This window comes from Mesoplodon bidens (assembly GCF_964165515.1).
Source record: "Mesoplodon bidens genome assembly, chromosome: 10".
Taxonomy (NCBI): domain Eukaryota; kingdom Metazoa; phylum Chordata; class Mammalia; order Artiodactyla; family Ziphiidae; genus Mesoplodon; species Mesoplodon bidens.
Window position 1 is genome coordinate 21420961 of NC_138172.1, and position 22993 is coordinate 21443953.

The following is a 22993-nucleotide window of genomic DNA, read 5'->3' on the forward strand; positions in this document are numbered from 1 at the left end:
ATTTTAGGTTCAATCTGCATTAATGCAAGAGACAAACAAAGCTAAATTAGATTGATTCTCACCCATTTTACAGGGACAGAAATTGAGGTTTACAGAGAGACTCTGATTTTCAGGCCATACTCTTAGTTACATGGCAAAGCTGGGACACAAACCCAAGCCTCCTGATTCTAAATCCTGTGCGCACCTCATTAACACCAGGCTGGTTTCTCCTGATGGCCTTCAGTTCCAGACTTAATAAGTTGTTCCCTTTCTCTCTCTCTCTCTCTCTCTCTCTCTCCCCCTTTCTCTCCAACCTGGCTTTTCTTTTCACCAGCCTTATGAGATCAGGAGATAATCTGATAAGGGATTGTCTTTTATGAGAATGCCTTCCCCAGGGAATGTCTGCTAAAGTTGACTGAAATTGCTTGCCAGGTTGATGCTGAAGCCACAGAAATAGCTTTTCTTGTTTGCTTTTCTCCAGCCTCTGCCAGGCAGAAAGGGGGCTAGCAGTTGTATGCTAACATCCAGAAAACAGGGTTATCCCTCCAATCTCTCCTGGGAGCCACCTGTCAAGAGCAGTGGTCCAGTTTAAGTTCTCCCCATCCACTTCCTCAAGTCTCGTGCTTCCTGGGTAAGAAGTGAGTTTCGAAGTGCATTTTGCACGTGCTCAGAACTTAACCGCATTGCCAGTTAAGCTATTTGAGAGCCCTATTCTTATCTGAAAATACCTTGTTTAATTGTTTCTTTTTTAATTTTTTTTTTTTTTTTGCGATACGCGGGCCTCTCACTGTTGTGGCCTCTCCCGTTGCGGAGCACAGGCTCCGGACGTGCAGGCTCAGCGGCCATGGCTCACGGGCCCAGCCACTCCGTGGCATGTGGGATCTTCCCGGACCAGGGCACGAACCCGTGTCCCCTGCATCGGCAGGCGGACTCTCAACCACTGCGCCACCAGGGAAGCCCTTTTTTAAAATTTTATATTGGAGTATAATTTATTAACAATGTTGTGTTAGGGACTTCCCTGGTGGTCCAGTGGGTAGGACTATGCACTCCCAGTGCAGGGGGCCCAGGTTCGATCCCTGATCGGGGAAGTAGATCCCGTGTGTGTGCCACAACCAAGAGTTCACATGCTGCAACTAGGAAGTCCGCATGCCGCAACTAAAAGATCCTGCATGGCAACTGGAGATCCTGCATGCCACAACCAGGATCCCACGTGCGGCAGCTACGACCTGGTGCAGCCTAAGTAAATAAATATTTTTTAAAACACCAAAAAACAATGTTGTGTTAGTTTCAGGTGTACAGCAAAGTGATTCAGTTATACATATACATGTATATGTATCTATTCTTTTTCAGATTCTTTTCCCATTTAGGTTATTACAGAATATTGAGCAGAGTTCCCTGTGCTATACAGTAGGTCCTTGTTGGTTATCTGTTTTAAATATAGCTGTGTGTACGTGTCATTCCCAAACTTCTAATCTATCCCTACCCCACCACCATTGTTCTTTTCTTCTCCTTATCTCTAGGGCAGTTGTTCTCAACCAGGGATGATTTTGTCCTCCGGGAGACATTCAGCAGGGTCTGGAGACATTTGGTTGTCACAAGAAGGGAAGGAGTACTGGCATCTGTTGGGTAGAGGCAGGGATGCTGCTAAACATCCTACAATGCACAAGGGCAGCCCCCAGAGCAAAGAATTATCTGGCCTCAAATGTGAGTAGTGCCAACGTTGCGAAATCCCACTGTAGGACAAGCTCCAGAGACAGTGCCCTGTGGATCTCATTTGCAGATATATATTAATACCGAGAACAGTTCTTGCATTTAGGAGGTTCTCGGTAAATATTGGTTGAGTGAATGAATGAACACACGATCCAGAGCTTCTCCACGTTGAATTAATTGCACTGTGTGCTAGACTGCATCTTAAGACTAGAATAACGGAGTCAGGCCCAGGCAGCCACCTAACCGATAAGTCATCATCCTACACCCAGAGTGTTCACATAAGCAGGACAGGGCTGGCAGCACAAGAAGCGGGGGTTAATTCCATCTTGATACTCACTGAAAATCATTAACAAACACATAGACAACGTTTTTAGCGGCCGCCCATATTTCTTCAGCGTACGGCCAGGAGATAGCCGAGGAAAGGTGATTGCAAAAACCTTTGCAAACCTCTGGCCTTGCTTTCAGATAGTGGCAGGAACCAGGCAGCTGTGGTTTGGTGAATCTAGATCAAGCTTTTCCAGAACATGCTTGGTGATCAAGATGATATGTAAAATGCCTAAGCTATGTGTGATTTAATATATAAGACTAATAGGTGGGGGCTTCCCTGGTGGCGCAGTGGTTAAGAATCCGCCTGCCAATTCAGGGGACATGGGTTCGAGCCCTGGTCTGGGAAGATCCCACATGCCATGGAGCAACTAAGCCCGTGTGCCATAACTACTGAGCCTGCGCTCTAGAGCCCACGAGCCACAACTACTGAAGCCCGTGTGCCACAACTACTGAGCCTGAGCTCTCGAGCCCACGAGCCACAACTACTGAAGCCCGTGAGCCACAACTACTGAGCCTGAGCTCTAGAGCCCGCAAGCCACAACTACTGAAGCCAGTGAACCACAACTACTGAGCCTGCACTCTAGAGCCCGCGAGCCACAACTACTGAAGCCCGTGAGCCACAACTACTGAGCCTGAGCTCTAGAGCCCGCAAGCCACAACTACTGAAGCCAGTGAACCACAACTACTGAGCCTGCGCTCTAGAGCCCACGAGCCACAACTACTGAAGCCCGTGAGCCACAACTACTGAGCCTGAGCTCTAGAGCCCGCAAGCCACAACTACTGAAGCCAGTGAACCACAACTACTGAGCCTGCACTCTAGAGCCCGCGAGCCACAACTACTGAAGCCTGCACACCTAGAGCCCGTGCTTCACAACAAGAGAAGCCACCACAGTGAGAAGCCCGCTCACTGCAATGAAGCGTAGCCCCTGCTCACTGCAACTAGAGAAAGCCCGCACACAGCAGTGAAGACCCAATGCAGCCAAAAATAAATAAATAGATAGATAGATAAATAAATAAATAAATACTTCTAAAAAAAAAAAGACTAATAGGTGGGAAATAACGTTGTAACAGAAGGCGTGTAACACGGCCATTTAGGGCAAACCGCGGAATCAGATGCCTGAATTTAAGTCCTACCCTGCCTCCTTCTAGCTCTTCGACCTAGCGGAGACCTGTGGGCTGGGGTCCCTCAGTTACCTTCTCTGAGCCTCAATTTTCTCACCCACACAGTGAAGCAGGATTGGAATCTACCTCACAGGGTTGTCATGAGAGAATTTAAAAGGCCCATGTAAATAGAAGAAAGGTCTCTGAAAAGAGCCAGCCCACAGCAACTGTTACTTACTAACATTTTTCCTAAGGCAGATTACTCAGCTACTCAATTTCATCTTTAGTTAACTGAATTCTCCCCTTCTGTATCACTCTCCCCACCGCGGCCCATTTTCCTTTCCTCTTCTGCTTCTTTTATGCTATGGCTGCTTCTTCCCTACTTACTGTCTCTCGTTTTCCTACTCCAGTCCCAGTGAACCTGCAAGGGACGCCCAAGAGTCCTACTTTGATATGACTAATGGTCTGGAGATTCTACCCCAGGTCACAGCAACATGACCCTAGACAAGTTACTGAACCTCTCTGTCCTTCAGTTCTGCCGCCTATAAAATCTCAACAGTAAAACTTCTTACCTCCTAGGGTTGTTCACAGCATGCAAGAAGATACTACCCACATGAAGTGCTTAGCGCTCGTGTAACGTGTCCTACATGCTTCCTAGAAGCTAGGAGAATGGTTGGTTGGTAGTGAAAAAAAAGAAGTTCCCAATGATTGCACACTGGGAGGGCAGGCACCGTCTTGAAAGACCTTGAGGGGAAATCGCAGCTGACTGGGATTAGAGACATCTGTGTCAGTCTAGGCCATTCTCTGAACGAGAGTGTCAATAGCTCATATTCACTCAGCACCCAGAGATGATATAAAGGGACCCTGTTCAGCTGGAGTTGACATCATGTGGGTGAAATCTAAAACTCTGTCCACTCAATAGATCCCAAAGTAAGAACGTCCTAGATACGTCCCTCTCTCCAATTCCTCCAGGATGTCTCATCTGGTGAGGAATTAATAGCTCACCTTGTTCTCTGGGTGGAAAACTTGTTTTTTAAATGTGTAAGTCTGTCTGGGTCAAGGCTTGGGAGGTGTTTTTGGAACATCCTCACTTTACATTATGCTCTACATGTTTAAATCACTTGTGAATATTTCATTGGTACCTGTGTCTAGACTCTGACCAGTTAAAGTATTCCTCCCCTGAGCAGAGGTTTATTGTCCACATTCTTACTGTGTACCAGGCCCTGTTCCAGGCCCTGGGGATACAATGGTAAACAAATCAACCAAGGCCTCTCCCGTGGAATTTACGTTCTGGTGGTGAAGGATAGAGGATAAACAAACAACAACCAAAAAGAAATATTAGCTACAAAGAAAATAAAGCAGTGTGTTATGAGAGACAATGTCCAGGCTGTACTTTACACTGAGGAGACGGAAGGCCTTTTGGGGATGGTGACATTTGATTTAACGTCTAAAAGTTGCAAAAGCACCCAGTTGTGCCGTGATCTGGGAAAAGAGCATTCCAGACAGAGGGAACAGCATATGCAAAGTCTCCAAGTAGGAACAAGCCTTTATTCTGAGGAAGAAAAGAAGGTCGGGAGTTCCCTGGCAGAGTTAATACTCTGCACTTCCAATACAGGGGGCGTGGGTTTGATTCCTGGTCCGGGAACTAACATCCCACATGCGGGGTGGCCAAATAAATAAATAAATATAAAGATAAGAAAAAAGAAAAGAAGGTCAGTATGGCTGGTGTGTCTAGGCAAGGCAGATGGGTTGGACATTAAGTTAGAGAGGGTGGTGAGTCAGGTTACATGGACACTGTGAGCAAGGCAAGGAGTCGGATTCTCCATTGTATTGCTTGAGAAGCCACTGGGCGTTTTTAAGCAGAGAAGTGAAGGGATTGGATCTGTATTTTGAAGAGATCATTCACAGGGCCGTACGGAAATTGGACTCAAAAGCACCAAGCCCAGTTAGGTAGCTGATTTTGCACACATCCAGGCAAGAGATGATGGTGGATTAGACTCTAATGATGATGGTGGATAGGTCATCCCACAAAAAATCTTGGGGAGTCATTTTAATGAGACAGGTCCTCTTTTGCTGAACTTTCAGAAAAGGTCAAAAGGGAATGAAAGAGAGGAAATGAAGCTTGATGCTTCCTTACCAAGCTTTTATATTTCCCTGTTCCAAAGAGCTACTAAAGCAAAACCAAAGTAGGCTAGGGTTCTGGTCCTTTTTTGGTATTTCCTGTTGCTTTCTAAGCTGCCCCCAGTCATTAGGAATGATCCCACCCTGCCCTATCTTGACTTGCCTTAGGGGCTTTTTGGTTTTTATTTTGTTTGTTTTTTGTTTGTTTTACGGACTGTCTGCTCTCACCTCCTGAATCAGGTAGTGGGATTGGGATTTGGTGGGGCGTGAGGGTGAAGTTCACACAGACTTGAACCCCACTATAGGCTGCATGTCAGCGCACCCCATGAAGCAGAGTTCTGGCCTGTGGCCAGTTCTTACTTCCTTTCTGATCTTCCTCATTTAACCACTGACCAGATGGAGAAGGTCCTTCCACCAGCACTCAGCGCTTAGCCTCTGAGGACCTGCTCTATCAACTGGGGAACAAACGCAGGGCAACCACTGAGGTGGGAGTTTTAATCCAACATGCACAATTTTAACCTCCGATTTCCTGAGGTTGAAGGTGGGAGAGGGTGGTGGGAAGGGTATCAAGTCTGGGTGGGTGTCAAGCGAAAGTTTCCAAAGAGATGAATTTCTTACATGTTTTTCTATTCCACGCGAGGCATTGCTGCTATTAGTTGTCACTGGGTAGGGGCCAAATCTGAAACTGCTCTGATGGTCTCTATGGGTCTCAAAGGTGATTTTGAATGTGTAGATATAATCATTGTGATCCATGAACAGCTCCCTTTAAATATAACTCCTGTGGATGAAATTAGAAGAGAAAGCTTCAGTGGGAGTCATGTTTGAAAATAAGTAAGAAATGCCGGGTTTTTTTTCTTTTTATATTTACAGTATTTTTAAAAAATTAAAAGAAACAAATCCATCTGTTGGGAAAAGAAGTGCATTTGCATAAGGTGGTATTTAGCAGCTGAGTAACGTCATGCTCACCTCATGTCGGGCCTGAAAGACAGAGTCCTGAGTTTTATTATGTAAATTTCAGGTGTACAGCATAGTGATTCACAATTTTTAAAGATTAAGTTGCATTTAAAGTTATTATAAAATATTGGCTATATTCCCTGTGCTGTACAATATATCCTTGTAGCCTATTTATTTTATACATAGTAGTTTGTACCACTGAATCCCCTACCCTATCTTGCGCCTTCCCCCTTTCCTCTCCCCACTGGTAACCACTAGTTTGTTCTCTTATATCTGTGAGTCTGTTCCTTTTTTCTTATATTCACTAGTTGGTTTTATTTTTTAGGTTCCAGAGTCCTGAGTTTTAATCCTGGAGCTCACATTGACTTGCTGTGTGGCTCCGGGCACATCTTTCCTTAATTTCCCCACGTTCCAAATAAGCGGCGGTGATTAGATCCCTTCTAAGACTCTAAGTTCTACAATTCTAACTAATTCTAGTCAAATGATTTTGCCCTGGAACTTTTCACACCTGTTTTATGACGTATTGTTTTTCCCTTTCTACCCACTCATCTCCTCTCCTGAAAATGGGCTGCGTGGGAAGGCTTTCCCACAATTTGTAACTTTATAGCGTAGGGAGTACCTTGTGGGTAGCTAAGTGGTTAAGAGCTTGGACTTTGGGTTTGGGTGTAGTTCTGCCATTTATGAATCTTGTTATTTATAATCTCTCTAGTAACCTCTTTCTCCTGTGTTACTGGGAGATAATATTACCTGTGAGTATCACAAGGGCTTGCATATGTTCATACATGTAAAGTGCTTAGTGCATTGCCTGGAATGTAGAAAGCGTCTGCTGGTTGTGTTGCTAGTGTTATTATTAAAATACCTAGCCAGGGACTTCCCTGGCAGTCCAGTAGTTAAGAATCCGTGTTTCTACCGCAGGGGGCATGGGTTTGATCCCTGATTAGGGAACTAAGATCCCTCATGCCATGTGATGCCAAAAATACATAAATAAATAAAATGCCTAGCCGGGTGGCAGGGTCACAGAAGGACACAGGAACTAGTGTTCCCCTCTCTCTTTTTATTTCTGCTCCGTCATCTCTGGAGAACGTTTCCACCATGTACTTTTTAACTTTACCCGTCATTTATCTTCTTTAAAATGAGTTAGTAATACTCCTCCCATTAAAAAGCTTTTTTTTTTAAATGGGAGGATAAATGGATTACAGAAAAGTTTAGCTGTTTGCTTGTTAATTTTCAAGCACATGGGGACTATAATAAATGTGGTCCTCAGAAGTGGTATATTTCACTCTCAAGGGTGTCAGATTAAAAGCTGTCAGGATGTTGCTTATGAGGTTTGGAAACACTGAGTAACTTTTTTAAGGTAACAGAGGTAGTAAGAGATAAAAATATGATTGTGAGCCCAAGTCTGGCTTAGAACGCTTGTACAAGTTCCATCATTTCTCAGGCCTCAGTTTCCTGGTGCTTGAAATGAGGATGCCTCCTTTCATAGGTTTGTGTAGAGACTGAAATAGTATTTTTTTTAAAAGAAGAGAACATGAATGGTATTTTTATTCTGAAGCCTCTTCTGTTTTTCTCTTGCCATCACATAAATGCATTGGTTCACACTTGGTTCACACATAGCTTGGATTTGAAATTTTATCCCCCTAAACTTTGTTAGAAACCCTGTTACACTGGAAGGTCTGAATTAGGACTACCTGACTTTTGGTCAGTTATTTTGGAATACTATATGTTAATGAGGGTCAGGCCTCAAGTCCTTTGCCTGGTGCACAGCAGGCCTTCCTTTGACATTTGGTTGTGTCTCTTCCCTGGTACAGAGTGAACTTGAATGTAGTTTGCTTATTCACATAGTAGGACTCCCAGGAACCTGGCAGATAATACACATGTGTGAGCCAGAGACCACCAACACTACCTACAGAGGGGGCTGTTCTGCCCTTCCCTGGCCACATGTGGCCATGAAGGAAATCCAGCCCAGTGTTTCTAGACCTTACCATCTAAATTTTTTTTTTAAATGGCATCTCCTGATTTCTAATAGCAGCAACTGAAATTTATTCATAAACATTTTTTTGACCAACAAGATACATCCACCACCTTTCAACTTTTGATTTAAGTGACAAGGGCAGGTTTTTCTGTGGTTATTGATGATCAAATTAGCCCTTTGATCTCCCGGAGGAGCCATCCTCCCACGTAGGAAAGGGCTTGGTGAGGACTGTGGGTTCAGACATGCCAGGGTTCAGATGTGCCAGTGTGGGCATAAAACTGTAGCAGTTTCTCCCCAGTTCATCTGCACTGCCCTTCTCCAGTTTGTGCGTGTATATCATTACATCACATGGTGGGGTGTTTGTTTAGTCTCTTCCCCGGGCCCCCCACCCCAGATGTCAGCCTCTCTCTTGGCTGATGTATTGTCTGTAATGGGAGTATCAGTGATTCTGAGTAGAAGATTTTACCATATTAGTGACATCATCCAGGGAGCGTGTCCTCTGGGATCTTTTGCCTTGGTTTAGGTATAGATACCTGTGGTGTCATATGAAGATGCTTTTAGTTGCAATAAGCAGACTCCAACTCAAGTTAGCTTAAGAGAGAGAGGCAGGGAAAAAGTGGATTCATTGAAGGAATACAGGGATGTTTTATGGAACTCAGGAACAAGGATTCTGGATAAACCGTAATGGAAAAGAGTATTAAAAAGAATGTATACATGTGTACATATCCCTTAATGGATTCATATTGTTTCCATTGATCTTCTGGGTATTATTTTATTGTTCTGTAGGGCATGTACTTAGGGTTTGCTTGTGTGGGTTTTACAAAAGAGATTAAATGATTTAAACTGACACATTGATTGATTTCCTCCTGTAGTACAGAATAGTAGAAAAAAGATGACTTTTTTTTTCAGTTAGACATTAATTCAAATTTTACCTTGGTTTTTTCTTGCCCAGGCAAATTTGAATGATTAACCTTAAACTCTGTACCTTGACTTCCTTGTCTGTAAAATGGGGATGTTGCCATATTGTAGAGTTTTGTGGCACTTTAATGAGATAATTTCCATAAAGTTCCCAGTTTAGTGCCTGAAACAAATAAAGATTTGTTCCCTTTCCTCTTGCCACCAGAGATGTGTATGTGACCTGGCTTTGCAGAGTTTGAGGGCATAATCAGTGGCCATGGGGCAACGTAAAGCTTCCCACTTACCCCTTAGCACTACTTCCAAGGTTCCTATGGGCCACATCTCCAATCTAACCAGCTGAGCTGCTTTCTAGGCTTTTAGAGCAGAGCTCAATCAAAAATGTAAGTAAGATATTGTAATTAGTATTTTTCACATTAAAAACAGATTGCTTATCCCACTCTGAGACTCAATTTTCTCATCTGTTGAATTGGGGATAACAACACCAATCCCAGAAGGTGACTATGCAGCTCAGAGATAAGATTATAAACACCTAGAGCAATGCTAAGTATGTAGTTGGTGCTCAGTAATGGAAGCAATTTTCTTTTTAAATTGGGATTATATGTATCTGTGTTTCCATGTCTTATAGTTTTGTTTTGTTTAGTTTAGTTTTCTGCAGAGTCATGGTGACTTGCATGATCTTAGTTCTAGACCTGGGCCCCTGGCAATGCAAGTGCTGAGTCCTAACCACTGGACTGCCAGGGAATTCCCAAGGTCTTATAGTTTTGTACAACACCTAAGAGACAAAGTGCTGCTGATGCTTTTCAAAAGTAACCCAGCAATTCCACATGCATGGACAAAGCTGGATGTGCAAAATTTATTGTGACATTGCTTATGACAGCAAAAAGCTAGAAACAGTCTAAGTGTTTCTCAGCAGGAGACTCATTAAATACCTCTGCACAATGATTTGATACTATAGAACCTTTATAAAGAATGAGGTCGGTCTATATGTGTTGACATTGGAAAGATTTCCAAGAAGTATTGAATTAAAAAAGCAAGGGGCAAAACAGTAAGTATAGCATAGTTCCACTTCAATTGAAAAAAACCATACACATATAAATATCCATATACACAGACACCGCAGTCACACACATACACACACACACACACAAATATTAAGAGTGCCTGCTTCGGGACTTCCCTGGTGGTCCAGTGGTTAAGAATCTGCCTGCCAGTGCAGGGGACATGGGTTCGAGCCCTGGTCCGGGAAGATCCCACATGCCAGGGAGCAACTAAGCCCGTGTGCCACAACTACTGAGCCTGTGCTCTAGAGCCTGCGAGCCACAATTACTGAGCTTGCACGCCACAACTACTGAAGCCCGTGTGCCTAGAGCCCGTGCTCCACAACAAGAGAAGCCACCACGGTGAGAAGCCCACACACCGCAACAAAGAGTAGCCCCCGCTCGCCACAACTAGAGAAAGCCCACACGCAGCAATGAAGATCCAATGCAGCCAAAAATAAATAAATAAATAAAAATAAATTAATTATTAAAAAAAGTTTAAAAAAAGAGTACCTGCTTCATTTCAAGATATGTCCAATATAATAATATTAAAGTAAAACATTTAACATGAGAATATGTTTTTTTAACATGTATACGTGTATATCTGAAAATCCATATAAAGATGGTCTGTGAGGATTCTCCTCAATCTGACAGAGTGGTAATTTCTGCAGGTAGAAAGGTTTGGAGCATGAGTTACTCAAAGTTGATCTTTGCATTTTATGCATTGTTTAAATACTTTACAAGGAGTAATTTCCCAGTATTGCAGTTATAAGTGATAAAAAATTAAATATAATTAGTAATTTATACATCTAATTGTTCTTAACTGGGTATCTTAACTCTTCTTTTTTTTAAATATTTATTTTTTAGCTGCGTTGTTATTTTTTAGTTGTGGCACATGAGATCTTCTGTTGCAGTGCGTGGGCTTCTCTCTAGTTGTGGCATGCGGGCACACGGGCTCATTAGTTGTGGCACGCGGGCTCCAGAGCACATGGGCTCGGTAGTTGCGGCATGCGGGCTCTCTAGTTGCTCTAGTTGTGGTGCGCGGGCTTAGTTGCCCTGCGGCATGTGGGACCTTAGCTCCCTGACCAGGGATCGAACCAGTGTCGCTGCATTGCAGGACCGATTCTTAACCACTGGACCGCCAGGGAACTCCCTACCTTAACTATTCTTAACTGTTAATTATGGTAGTGATATGAATACTACAAAGGAGGGCCAAAGCTTCAAAAATGGACACTTTACATTTTAACTTTAGTATCATTTGTTTTTCATCCTATAATTATGCATGTATTGTGTTTATTAAAACACAACAATGAATAAAACCATCTTTATTTGGAAAATAAAATATTGATTCAAGGAAAAGTATAGTAGTTTCCTCTGGGAAGGAAACCTGCTTTTCATAGTATAATTTTGTGTGTTGTATAGGTATTGTTTTTTCAACATATTGAGTGGTCTTTGCTTTTCATTCTTTTTTCTTTTAAATCTAAGAGCTAAAAAAATAAAAATAGGGACTTCCCTGGTGGCACAGTGGTTAAGAATCTGCCTGTCAATGCAGGGGACATGGCTTCAAGCCCTGGTCCGGGAAGATCCCACATGCCGTGGAGCAACTAAGCCCGCGAGCCACAACTACTGAGACCACGCGCCACAACTACTGAAGCCCATGCACCTAGAGCTGGTGCTCTGCAACAAGAGAAGCCACGGCAATGAGAAGCCCGCGCACCGCAACAAAGAGTAGCCCCCACTAGCCACAACTAGAGAAAGCCTCGCACAGCAACAAAGACCCAACGCAGCCAAAAAATATACAATAAAAATAAATAAATAAATAAATAAAAGTAAATGCAAGAGCTGATGCCATATAATAAATCTGTTTATGACCAAACCTGTTGATTAACTCGACTGATAGCATTTTTAGGCTGAGCACATCACCCGTAAAAGAAATGGTAAATCAAGTTGAAGGGTTTGCCTGCCAGCCCCAGCCTGATGCCACTCTTGCTGTCTTGTCTCCACAGATGACAGAAGGCAGGCACTGCCAGGTGCACCTCCTGGATGACAGGAGATTGGAGCTGCTGGTTCAGGTAGGTGATGCCACACAGGGACAAGCCATCCTGGTTCCCTCTGTAGACCTTGTGGCCTATGTTCAGCCTGCTTGCTTATCTGTGCCTCAGAGCCAATGACACAGGGTTGTTCATGGGGGATAAAGCTTCAAAGCCAGGAAACCTAGCTGTATTTAAGAGTAACTAGAGACTGGTGACAGGATTCAGAGATGCTTGGATTGTAGTCTCAGCTTTGACACTCAGTAGCTGTGTGACCCTGGGCAAGTGACTTGACTTCTCTGAATCACCTCTTGTTGGTAAACTGGAGACCATAATGCTTCCCCGAAAGGGTTTTTGTGAGCTGAGACTTGTCATTCTGCCACTTTCCTGTCACATGGCGTGGTCCAAGTTAAATACCCAGTTTCAACAGCTATGAACTGGCATTAAGATTGCCTAATATTCCTCTCAGAAATAATGGTTAAAATCATACTAGATTAATCCCAAGCTCCCAATCCTTCCCTCCCCCGCCCTCCCCTTTGGCAGCCACAAGTCTATTCTCTATGTCTGCAAGTCAGCTTGGGAGCTTGGGAACTTGGGAGCTTGGGATTAGCAGATACAAACTCGTAGATACAGGATGGATAAACAAGGTCCTACTGTATAGCACAGGGAACTATATTCAATATCCTGTGATAAACCATAGTGGAAAAGAATATTAAAAAAGCATATATATATATATGTATATGTATAACTGAGTCAATTTGCTGTACAGTAGAAATTAACACAACATTGTAAATCAACTATACTTCAGTGTAATTAAAAAAACATCAAACTAGATTATATATGTGAACGAAATCTCTGTAAAACACATGGGACTTATATGAGTGATGATATCTTAATTATTGATGCTTCTCTCTTTTTTCACCCAACACTCTGGACCCAGAATCTTAAAAAATCATGGAAGTGCCTGATGACAGCCACACCTAAAGCCGTGGCTAGAATTCCCTCCCTTCACCAAACCTAAATTCTTCTCCTTTCTGAGGCTGTGCCGAGCCCACTGTGTACAGGCTTCAATTAGAATGAAAATAGCACATCAATCATAGTTTCACCAAAGTAGACCTTTTGGTCTAGATTTCTATTTCTTTTCTTTTCTTTTTTCTTTTCCTTTAACATTTTTTCCTTTCTTCTTTTTTTATCATGACTGTTCTTTCCTCCCCAACAAGAAACATCCAACCCTCAAACTACCACAATGAGCCCTAAAATGTGTGGCTCAAAGTTCAAAAGAAGTCCACCTAGAATGCCTCCCTGCAAATCCCCCTTTCCTTCCCCAGTCACTGCAAATCCACCATCCGCTCTCACTCTGGACATTCTGGCTGATTCCAAACCATTCTTCTTCCCACCAGAGCCAGTGCTTCCCAAAAGTTCATAGACTAGATTCTTCCTCTAATGAGGTGCCCAGTAAGTACTGGTGATGATGATCTGCACAATGGATACAATTACCCCATCCCTGGAAAGAAGTGAAAAGCTTATTAGTCTTTGGATTCAGACAAAACAGGGTTCAAATCTGGTCCTTAACTAACTGGAATATCAAGCAAGGTGCTTGACTGCTCTTGGCCTTTGTTGGCTCATCTATAAAATGGCAAGAACCCCTACTTCATAGACTCATTGTAGTGATTAAAATGAAATAATGGGTAGAAGGAGTCCAACACAATAAACAGTCACTATTATTATTGTGTTGTTGTGGTGGTGGTTGTTAGTTCTCTCTGGGTCTTGAGCCTTTGGGTCTTGAGCCTCTTCACTTGACCGTCACCAAGCCAAGTTATTCCTACAATCTAGGCGGTGTTTAATATTCTTTGTCTTGATCACTAGCACCATACTGTATAAAAAAGAGCATTTTTTCCAAAACACCAATGCATTAGTGAATACACTTTTACTTTAGAGGAAAAAATAAGGTGCTGGATGGAATTGCAGATATATCAAAATGATGATCTCAGTGATGTTCCTGTTCCCATTTCCTCCCCTTCCCAAACCCTTAGAGAATGGTCTATAGTAGATTAAGCAACAAAAGGGCACGGGCATCCGAAAACAAACAAACAAAGGCTGCTTTAAACTGTTTGGGACAGAGGAAAGTGGTAGCAGTGAGAGAGAGAGGGGACCAAATTGTTTCTAATCATATTTTTATCTTAACAGCCCAAACTTTTATCAAGAGAGTTGCTGGACCTCGTGGCTTCGCATTTCAACCTGAAAGAAAAGGAGTATTTTGGAATCACGTTTACAGATGACACGTAAGAGTTTTCATATTTTTACCTTTTGTCTGGGTTACCTGTGTGCATAACTCTCAACCAAAAGCAGGGGCAGGGGAATGCTCCAAAAATTAGAATATGTCCTGCTTAGCTGAAGAATTTTTTTTTTTTTTTTTTTTTCTTTTTGCGGTATGCGGGCCTCTCACTGTTGTGGCCTCTCCCGTTGCGGAGCACAGGCTCCGGACGCGCAGGCCCAGCGGCCATGGCTCACGGGCCCAGCCGCTCCGCGGCACACGGGATCCTCCCAGACCGGGGCACGAACCCGTATCCCCTGCATCGGCAGGCGGACTCCCAACCACTGCGCCACCAGGGAGGCCCAGCTGAAGAATTTTTAATACTGGTTTTTCTTTAGAACTCTGGTAAAACGAGAAGAAAGGGAATATTGATCATTCTAAGAACTCAGAACATTGTCCCAAGTGCCTTAGAAATTTGTTGCAATGATCTTGTTATTCTTGATGATAGGCTGTCTTCACATTTCTTTGAATGCAGTTGTGCTTGCTTATTTAGCTTATGTATCAGGGATAGAAATGCTAGTGTCATCTACTCATATCTTGAAACTGAATTAATGTTTGGATTTGGTGGCAAGAAAGTTTAAAGGTGATTTTGGGGCCCACTGAATAAATATGTATATACTTTAATGCTGGATGAAATTTCTAACTTCCACTTAGGCCCATTTTATGTAACCCTCTTTTTTTTTCCTTTTACTTACATTTTTAATGCTAACGTGGATATTGTGTATATTTTTAACAATTGAAATTCTCTCTGAAATGAGACTGGTATATAACAGTGAATTCACAAGAAGTTAAAGCTCCGTGTAAGCAAAGGTGTTTAGTCTTACCAGCTCTTTTCTGCATGTGTGTGTGTGTGTGTGTGTGTGTGCGTGCTTTATGGCAGCCTGACTTGCCTAGTTATATGCAGCTTGATGTATTAAATGATTTCTTCTCCTTTATGGGATAATTTGCAAAGAGCTCTTCAAATATTAAAATTCAAGAAAACGTGTTCCAGACACAAAATATATTGGCCAACCACCCAGCCAGCATTCTTTCCGTAACTCTCTCAGTTTAAATGTTTTTCCATTCTTCATGTTAACCAGGCAGAAAATTACCTCAGGAAGGGGTTAATTTGTTTTTAACACTTTGTATCTGCTGATTACTTCCAGCCTTGGTGGGCTGCAAGCTTAGGACCTCCTGGAAATGCCAGTGGGCTCAGGACTTGGGCTGGGCAAAAAAAGCAAAGAAAAAACAAACCAAAAAAACCCAGACAGCTGAGTTGTCAGGAAACATAGAAAAACCTGAAAACTTTGATTTCAGACTTAAGATGTTTCCTGAATGGAGTTCAACAAAGCAGGAAAAAAGTGCACTCCACATCACCCATCTCATCCTGAATCACAAAATTATCTGTTCACCCAACAACGGTTTGCGACCTTGTCTGATCAGTCCTCTGCTGGATGAAATAGGAAATGCAGATGTCCATTGAGCACAGGCTCTAGCTGGAAAGACAGAACCAGTTCATGAGAATCAGTGATTAAACACACACACACAGGTTGAATCTGAATGTGACTGAAATCATAGCAAACAGCATTGACTTAAAACCATAAATACGTGATGGCTAGGTTATATGGTAAAAACCATAAGTACACAAACACTACAATTTAGGGAAAGGTGACATAAAATAGAGGCTAAAATCATGAATATTAGAGTAATTTATCCATTCAACAGTTATTTCTTGAGTGCCACTAAATGCCAGGCATTTGTTCCAGCTTCCAGGGATTCAGCTGTGAACAACACAGACCAGGTTCTTGCTCTCATGGAGCTTATGTTGCACTAGTATGGTCCAGTAGAACAAGTAAATAAATAGCTAAATGAGGGACTTCCCTGGTGGTCCAGTGGGTAACACACTGGGCTCCCAATGCAGGGGGCCCGGGTTTGATCCCCGGCTGGGGAACTAGATCCCACATGCATGCCGCAACTAAAGAGTCCACATGCCACAACTAAGAGTCTGCATGCTGCAACTAAAAGGTCCTGCATGCTGCAACTAAGACCCAGTGTAGCCAAAATAAATAAATATTTAAAAAAAGATAAATGAGAAGATACCAGAAATGACAAGTGCTTTGAAGAACATGAAACAAGAGGCCATGATCAAGAAAAATGGGGGTGGGGTGATGCAGTTTTAGACAGGGTGGACCAGGACGACTTCTAAAAGGTGATGTATAATAGAAAGCAAGAACCAGTTCTGCAAAAGTCAGGGCAGCTTTCCCAACTAATCTAATTTCTAACTAAAGCAGGTGGAAATACTCTCAGGTGAGAATAAGCTTGACTTTGGTTTTTTATTTTTTATTTTTGAGAAAGAAAAAAAAAAGCCAGTATGCCTTGAATAGAGAGAGTAAGAGGAAAAGTGGTACAAGATAAAGGTTGAGAGGGAGGCAGGGTGGACATCATAGAAGCTTGGTAGCTATGAGATCTTAGACTTAATATCTCTGACACTCAAGTTTTCTCATCTGTACAATGGGCATAATAATAGCACCAAAATAATAAGTACTATATAAGGTACATATAGTAAATAGGGTCATAGTATTATACTATTAAACAGGTAGGGTATGCAGAGCCCATGCACACATCCTGTTGTTCGTAGTCATGGCAGGAAGGTGTGCTCTGAAGGAGGCTGAAGGAGGACTTGAGTGGGAAGCCACACAGGAGGGTAACTGGGAGGGCACTTAGACCTTAGGTAGTGGGGAGAGGAGCCAGCATTCAGGGAAAACTCATTTTGTGCACCAGTGCATGGACATGGTCATGAACATGGTACATCTGCCCAGTGGCTAGGAAACTGGCCTGAGCGTGGATTAAGATATAAGAAGGACAAACACACAGGTGAGCCCAGAGAGTCATGTAGATGCAGAAGGCACACCAAGGCCCCTGAAGGATGTTCTGTAGGGGAGTGACATGATTAATGACTGCGGTCTTGCAAATGTCCCAGGCTGTAAGGTTCGTGGTGGGCTGGAAAAGAGTCCTGGCCACATGGCAGGCTTTTGGGAAAGCTCCAGACTCAGGTGAACATAACCAGAGGGGGCATACATCAAGTGTTCAGACTGTAGGACCTTCTCTTCAGAAAGTAAGGAATACATAATATGAATGATTTCCTTTCCTGACTTGGGCCACTTTCCCCATCGTGTGCCTTGGGATGATTTCTTTCTAAATACTCTATTGGAAGAAGAATGTCTCACTTAAGTCCCTCCTCTAGCTATTTTCTTTAGTGACATCGGTCAATGCTTATATAGTCTTTCCAAGAAGCCTGGCTCCAAAATGTCCTTCGTGCACTCCCCTGCAAATGACAGCAGAGTCTGTTTTTGAATTATGATCAGTTTAGAAGGTGTCTTCTGGCTCTAGCTGTGTTTATTTTTAGAAGAAGTATGAGCTGGGCTCTTGGAGGGGGGAGTGGGAATTGGCCATTTCCACCTTTCTGGGGAACAGGTCTGGAAAATTGCTTCTGTCAAAGGGTGTCTCCTTGGAATGTCTTGGTCACAGGCTTAGTCCTTATTCTTGTCTGGTAAATATTTTTGGAAAGTATTTTCTTTCGGCACTCCCCTTCCCCCGCCCCCATAAAACCACTTAGTCAGATCCCTCCCAGGATGCTGTCTGAATTGCATTTTCCAGCCTAGATGCCACATCAGCTCTTTGCCTTTGGTGAACTTCAAATAGAGTAAGGCAAAGCGGAGGGGACATTTTGTCAATGAAACTAGCCACTGTCTGTAGCCTACTCCACGGGCCAAGAAGAGGAATGGAAAAATGGAATCACGCGGTTACATGATAAAAGTAGTGATGGTGACCAACAAAAACAAATTCGTGGTCCTATTAGAGGGAGGGGATAGATTTCCTAAGCTCACGCCGGTTAATGCCTTCTGGTGTTCTGTGTGCAGGGCGAGTCTTTACCCCTAGAGGGCAGTCACGACCCTCCTAGGGCAGCACTCTGTTCCCCATAATGGTTCCCATCCCCTTCAACCCACTTGACATTTTTTCCTTTCCTTGTTTTGAAAGGATTTGCTGGATGAGCTTTGTTTGTTAAGAAATAACAAATAGGTTTCACAACACAATTGGGATTTTTGATCACCGTTCCATCCGGTGGGCCTGAGACGATCGACCTTTGACTGATACAATTCTAGCCAAAAAGGATGCTTGCTTCATAGTGGGCTAACACAGCTGATAGAGGTGAATGTGTAAATTCAACTGTTTTTTTGAGGTATTGATTAGGTCTGTCCCATTTGCTGATGGAAAAACTTGAGAAAAGTAGGTTATAAGGAATAAGTGCTTTTTGATCTCATTTTACTCTCAAAGGCTAGAAAACAGCATGTTAACCTGGAATATATCTCAATGATAGAGTTAAGGGTAATTTTCACTTTTTGTTCTTCTAACTTCATCCTGTTGGTGAAATTATGGGTAGATTTTTTAAAATCTAAGTTCAATTTTTCTTTTCTAAAAACTTATTTTTGTATTACTTTTACATGAATATCTTCTTATAAAAACACTTAATATCATAGTTGAGGCTGCTGTCTTTTGATTGTAGCAATTTGCTCTGTATCTCTCCAGAAGTGTATCTAAGAATTTTCATCAATATATAATCGTATTTGAGTGTCTTCTGTGGTTAATATAATTGATTTATGCTCTATATGTTATTATACAACTTGCTGCATTCTTGGACATCATTTCACACAAGTTCATGTAAATATACATTATGCTTCTTAAATGATGCCACATCTTCCTACGTAAAAGCAAAAAAGACAATTCAAAATTAGTCTCATTTTCTCTAAGAAAACTTTTGAACACTATACAATACTTTATGTATTTCAGACATACATTTCAGCATCTGTGAAATTGGGGTATGTCTTCAAATCAGTGCCATCCTAAACTTGATCAAATACAGTGTAAGAATCTTTTAACTTCCAGTCCCCTATCCTTATATATTTTTTACTCACAAAAGCAGTAATTCTATGAACCTTTCCTTATGTCACTTATATCAACTTATCTTGATAATATTCCTCCAAGGAAAGCTAGAGACAGTTATTGGAAGTCTCATCTAATAATTACAGAAATAAAGACACACTTTTTTCCTATGTTAAAACTAGTAAGTGACAAAATAAAAAATAAAACAGGAATAGGGGAGGAGCTTCAAGATGGCGGAAGAGTAATAGGCGGAGATCGCCTTCCTCCCCACAAATACATCAGAAATACATCTACATGTGGAACATCTCCTACAGAACACCTACTGAACGCTGGCAGAAGACCTCAGACCTCCCAAAAGGCAAGAAACTCCCCCACGTACCTGGGTAGGGAAAAAGAAAAAAGAAAAAGCAGAGACAAAAGGATAGGGACGAGACCTGCACCAGTGGGAGGGAGCCGTGAAGGAGGAAAGGTTTCCACACACTAGAAGCCCCTTCGCGGGCGGAGACTACGGGTGGTCGAGGGGGGAGCTTCGGCGTTGCGGAGGAGAGCGCAGCAACAGGGGTACGGAGGGCAAAGCAGAGAGATTCCCGCACAGAGGATCGGTGCCGACCGGCACTCACCAGCCCGACAGGCTTGTCTGCTCGCCCGCCGGGGCGGGCGGAGCTGGGAGCCGAGGCTCGGGCTTCGGAGGTCGGATCCCAGGGAGAGGACTAGGGTTGGCGGCGTGAACACAGCCTGAAGGGGTTAGTGCGCCACAGGTAGCCGGGAGGGAGTCCGGGAAAAAGTCTGGAGCTGCCGAAGAGGCAAGAGACTTTTTCTTGCCTCTTTGTTTCCTGGTGCGCGAGGAGACGGGATTAAGAGCGCCGCTTAAAGGAGCTCCAGAGACGGGCGCGAGCCGCGGCTATCAGCGCGGACCCCAGAGACAGGCATGAGACACTAAGGCCTCTGCTGCCGCCACCAAGAGACCTGTGTGCGAGCACAGGTCACTATCCACACCTCCCCTCCTGGAAGCCTGTGCAGCCCGCCACTGCCAGGGTCCCGGTATCCAGGGACAACTTCACCGGGAGAACGACCGGAGCCTCAGGCTGGTGCAATGTCACGCAGGCCTCTGCTGCCGCAGGCTCGCCCCGCACTCCGTACCCCTCCCTCCCCCCGGCCTGAGTGCGCCAGAGCCCCCGAATCAGCGGCTCCTTTAACCCCGTCTTGTCTGAGCGAAGAACAGACGCCCTCAGGCGACCTACACGCAGAGGCGGGTCCAAACCCAAAGCTGAACCCCGGGAGCTGTGCGAACGAAGAAGAGAAAGGGAAATGTCTCCCAGCGGCCTCAGGAGCAGCGGATTAAATCTCCACAATCAACTTGATGTGCCCTGCATCTGTGGAATACCTGAATAGACAACGAATCATCCCAAATTGAGGAGGTGGACTTTGGGAGCAACGATATATATATTTTTTTCCCTTTTTCTCTTTTTGTGAATGTGTATGTGTATGCTTCTGTGTGTGATTTTGTCTCTATAGCTTTGCTTTTACCATTTGTCCTAGGCTTCGTCTGTTTTTTTATTTTATTACTTTAAAAATGTTTTTCTTAATATTTATTTTAGTAACTTTATTTTATCTTCTTCCTTCCTTCTTTCCTTCCTTCCTTCTCTTTTCATTTTTTTCTCCCTTTTATTCTGAGCCATGTGGATGAAAGGCTCTTGGTGCTCTAGCCAGGAGTCAGGGCTGTGCCTCTGAGGTGGGACAGCCGAGTTCAGGACACTGGTCCACAAGAGATCTCCCAGCTCCACATAATATCAAACGGCAAAAATCTCCCAGAGATCTCCATCTCAACACCAGCACCCAGCTTCACTCAACGACCAGCAAGCTACACTGCTGGACGCCCTATGCCAAACAACTAGCAAGACAGGAACACAACCTCATCCATTAGCAGAGAGGCTGCCTAAAATCATAATAAGGCCACAGACGCCCCAAAACACACCACCAGACGTGGACTTGCCCACCAGAAAGACAAGATCCAGCCTCATCCACCAGAACACAGGTACCAGTCCCCTCCAACAGGAAGCTGACACAACCCACTGAACCAACCTTAGCCACTGGGGACAGACACCAAAAACAACGGGAACTACGAACCTGCAGCCTGCTAAAAGCAGACCCCAAACACAGCAAATTAAGTAAAATGAGAAGACAGAGAAACATACAGCAGATGAAGGAGCAAGGTAAAAACCCACCAGACCAAGCAAATGAAAAGGAAATAGGCAGTCTACCTGAAAAATAATTCAGAATAATGATAGTAAAGATGATCCAAAATCTTGGAAATAGAATGGAGAAAATACAAGAAACGTTTAATAAGGACCTAGAAGAGCTAAAGAGCAAACAAGCAATGATGAGCAACACAATAAATGAAATTAAAAATTCTCTAGAAGGAATGAATAGCAGAATAACTGAGGTAGAAGAACGGATAAGTGACCTGGAAGATAAAATAGTGGAAATAACTACTGCAGAGCAGAATAAAGAAAAAAGAATGACAAGAATTGAGGACAGTCTCAGAGACATCTGGGACAACATTAAACACACCAACATTTGAATTACAGGGGTCCCAGAAGAAGAAGAGGAAAAGAAAGGGATTGAGAAAGTATTTGAAGAGATTATAGTTGAAAACTTCCCTAATATGGGAAAGGAAATAGTTAATCAAGTTCAGGAAGCAAAGAGAGTCCCATGCAGGATAAATCCAAGGAGAAACACGCCAAGACACATATTAATCAAACTATCAAAAATTAAATACAAAGAAAAAATAAAAAAGCAACAAGGGAAAAACAACAAATAGCATACAAGGGAATCCCCATAAGGTCAACACCTGATCTTTCAGCAGAAACTCTGAAAGCCAGAAGGGAATGGCAGGACATATTTAAAGTGATGAAAGGGAAAAACCTACAACTAAGATTGCTCTACCCAGCAAGGATCTCATTCAGATTCGACGGAGAAATTAAAACCTTTACAGACAAGCAAAAGCTAAGAGAATTCAGCATCACCAAACCAGCTTTACAACAAATGCTAAAGGAACTCCTCTAGGCAGGAAACACAGAGAAGGAAAATACCTACAATAACAAACCCAAAACAATTAAGAAAATGGCAGTAGGAATATACATATCGACAATTACCTTAAATGTAAATGGATTAAATGCTCCAACCAAAAGACATAGACTGGCTGAATGGATACAAAAACAAGACCTGTATATATGCTGTCTACAATAGACCCACTTCAGACCTAGGGACGTATACAGACAGAAAGTGACGGGATGGAAAATGATATTCCATGCAAATGGAAATCAAAAGAAAGCTGGAGTAGCAATTCTCGTATCAGACAAAATAGACTTTAAAACAAAGACTATTACAAGAGACAAAGAAGGACACTACATAATGATCAAGGGATCAATCCGAGAAGAAGATACAACAATTGTAAATATTTATGCACCCAACATAGGAGCACCTCGATACATAAGGCAAATGCTAACAGCCATAAAAGGGGAAATCGACAGTAACACAAACATAGTAGGGGACTTTAACACCCCACTTTCACTAATGGACAGATCATCCAAAATGAAAATAAATAAGG

At 43.0% G+C, this 22993-nt stretch overlaps 1 protein-coding gene across 9 annotated transcripts in view; it reads left to right on the forward strand.

The window, feature by feature from the left end:
* Positions 1-22993, forward strand: part of FRMD4B (FERM domain containing 4B) — a 323064-nt gene that overhangs the window by 185856 nt on the left and 114215 nt on the right. For all 9 annotated transcript variants that reach the window (XM_081246504.1, XM_081246503.1, XM_081246507.1 and 6 more), the window contains 2 exons: positions 12126-12191; positions 14337-14431. In XM_081246504.1, the coding sequence (XP_081102630.1) occupies positions 12126-12191; positions 14337-14431 (161 nt within the window). The remainder of the gene's footprint in view (positions 1-12125; positions 12192-14336; positions 14432-22993) is intronic.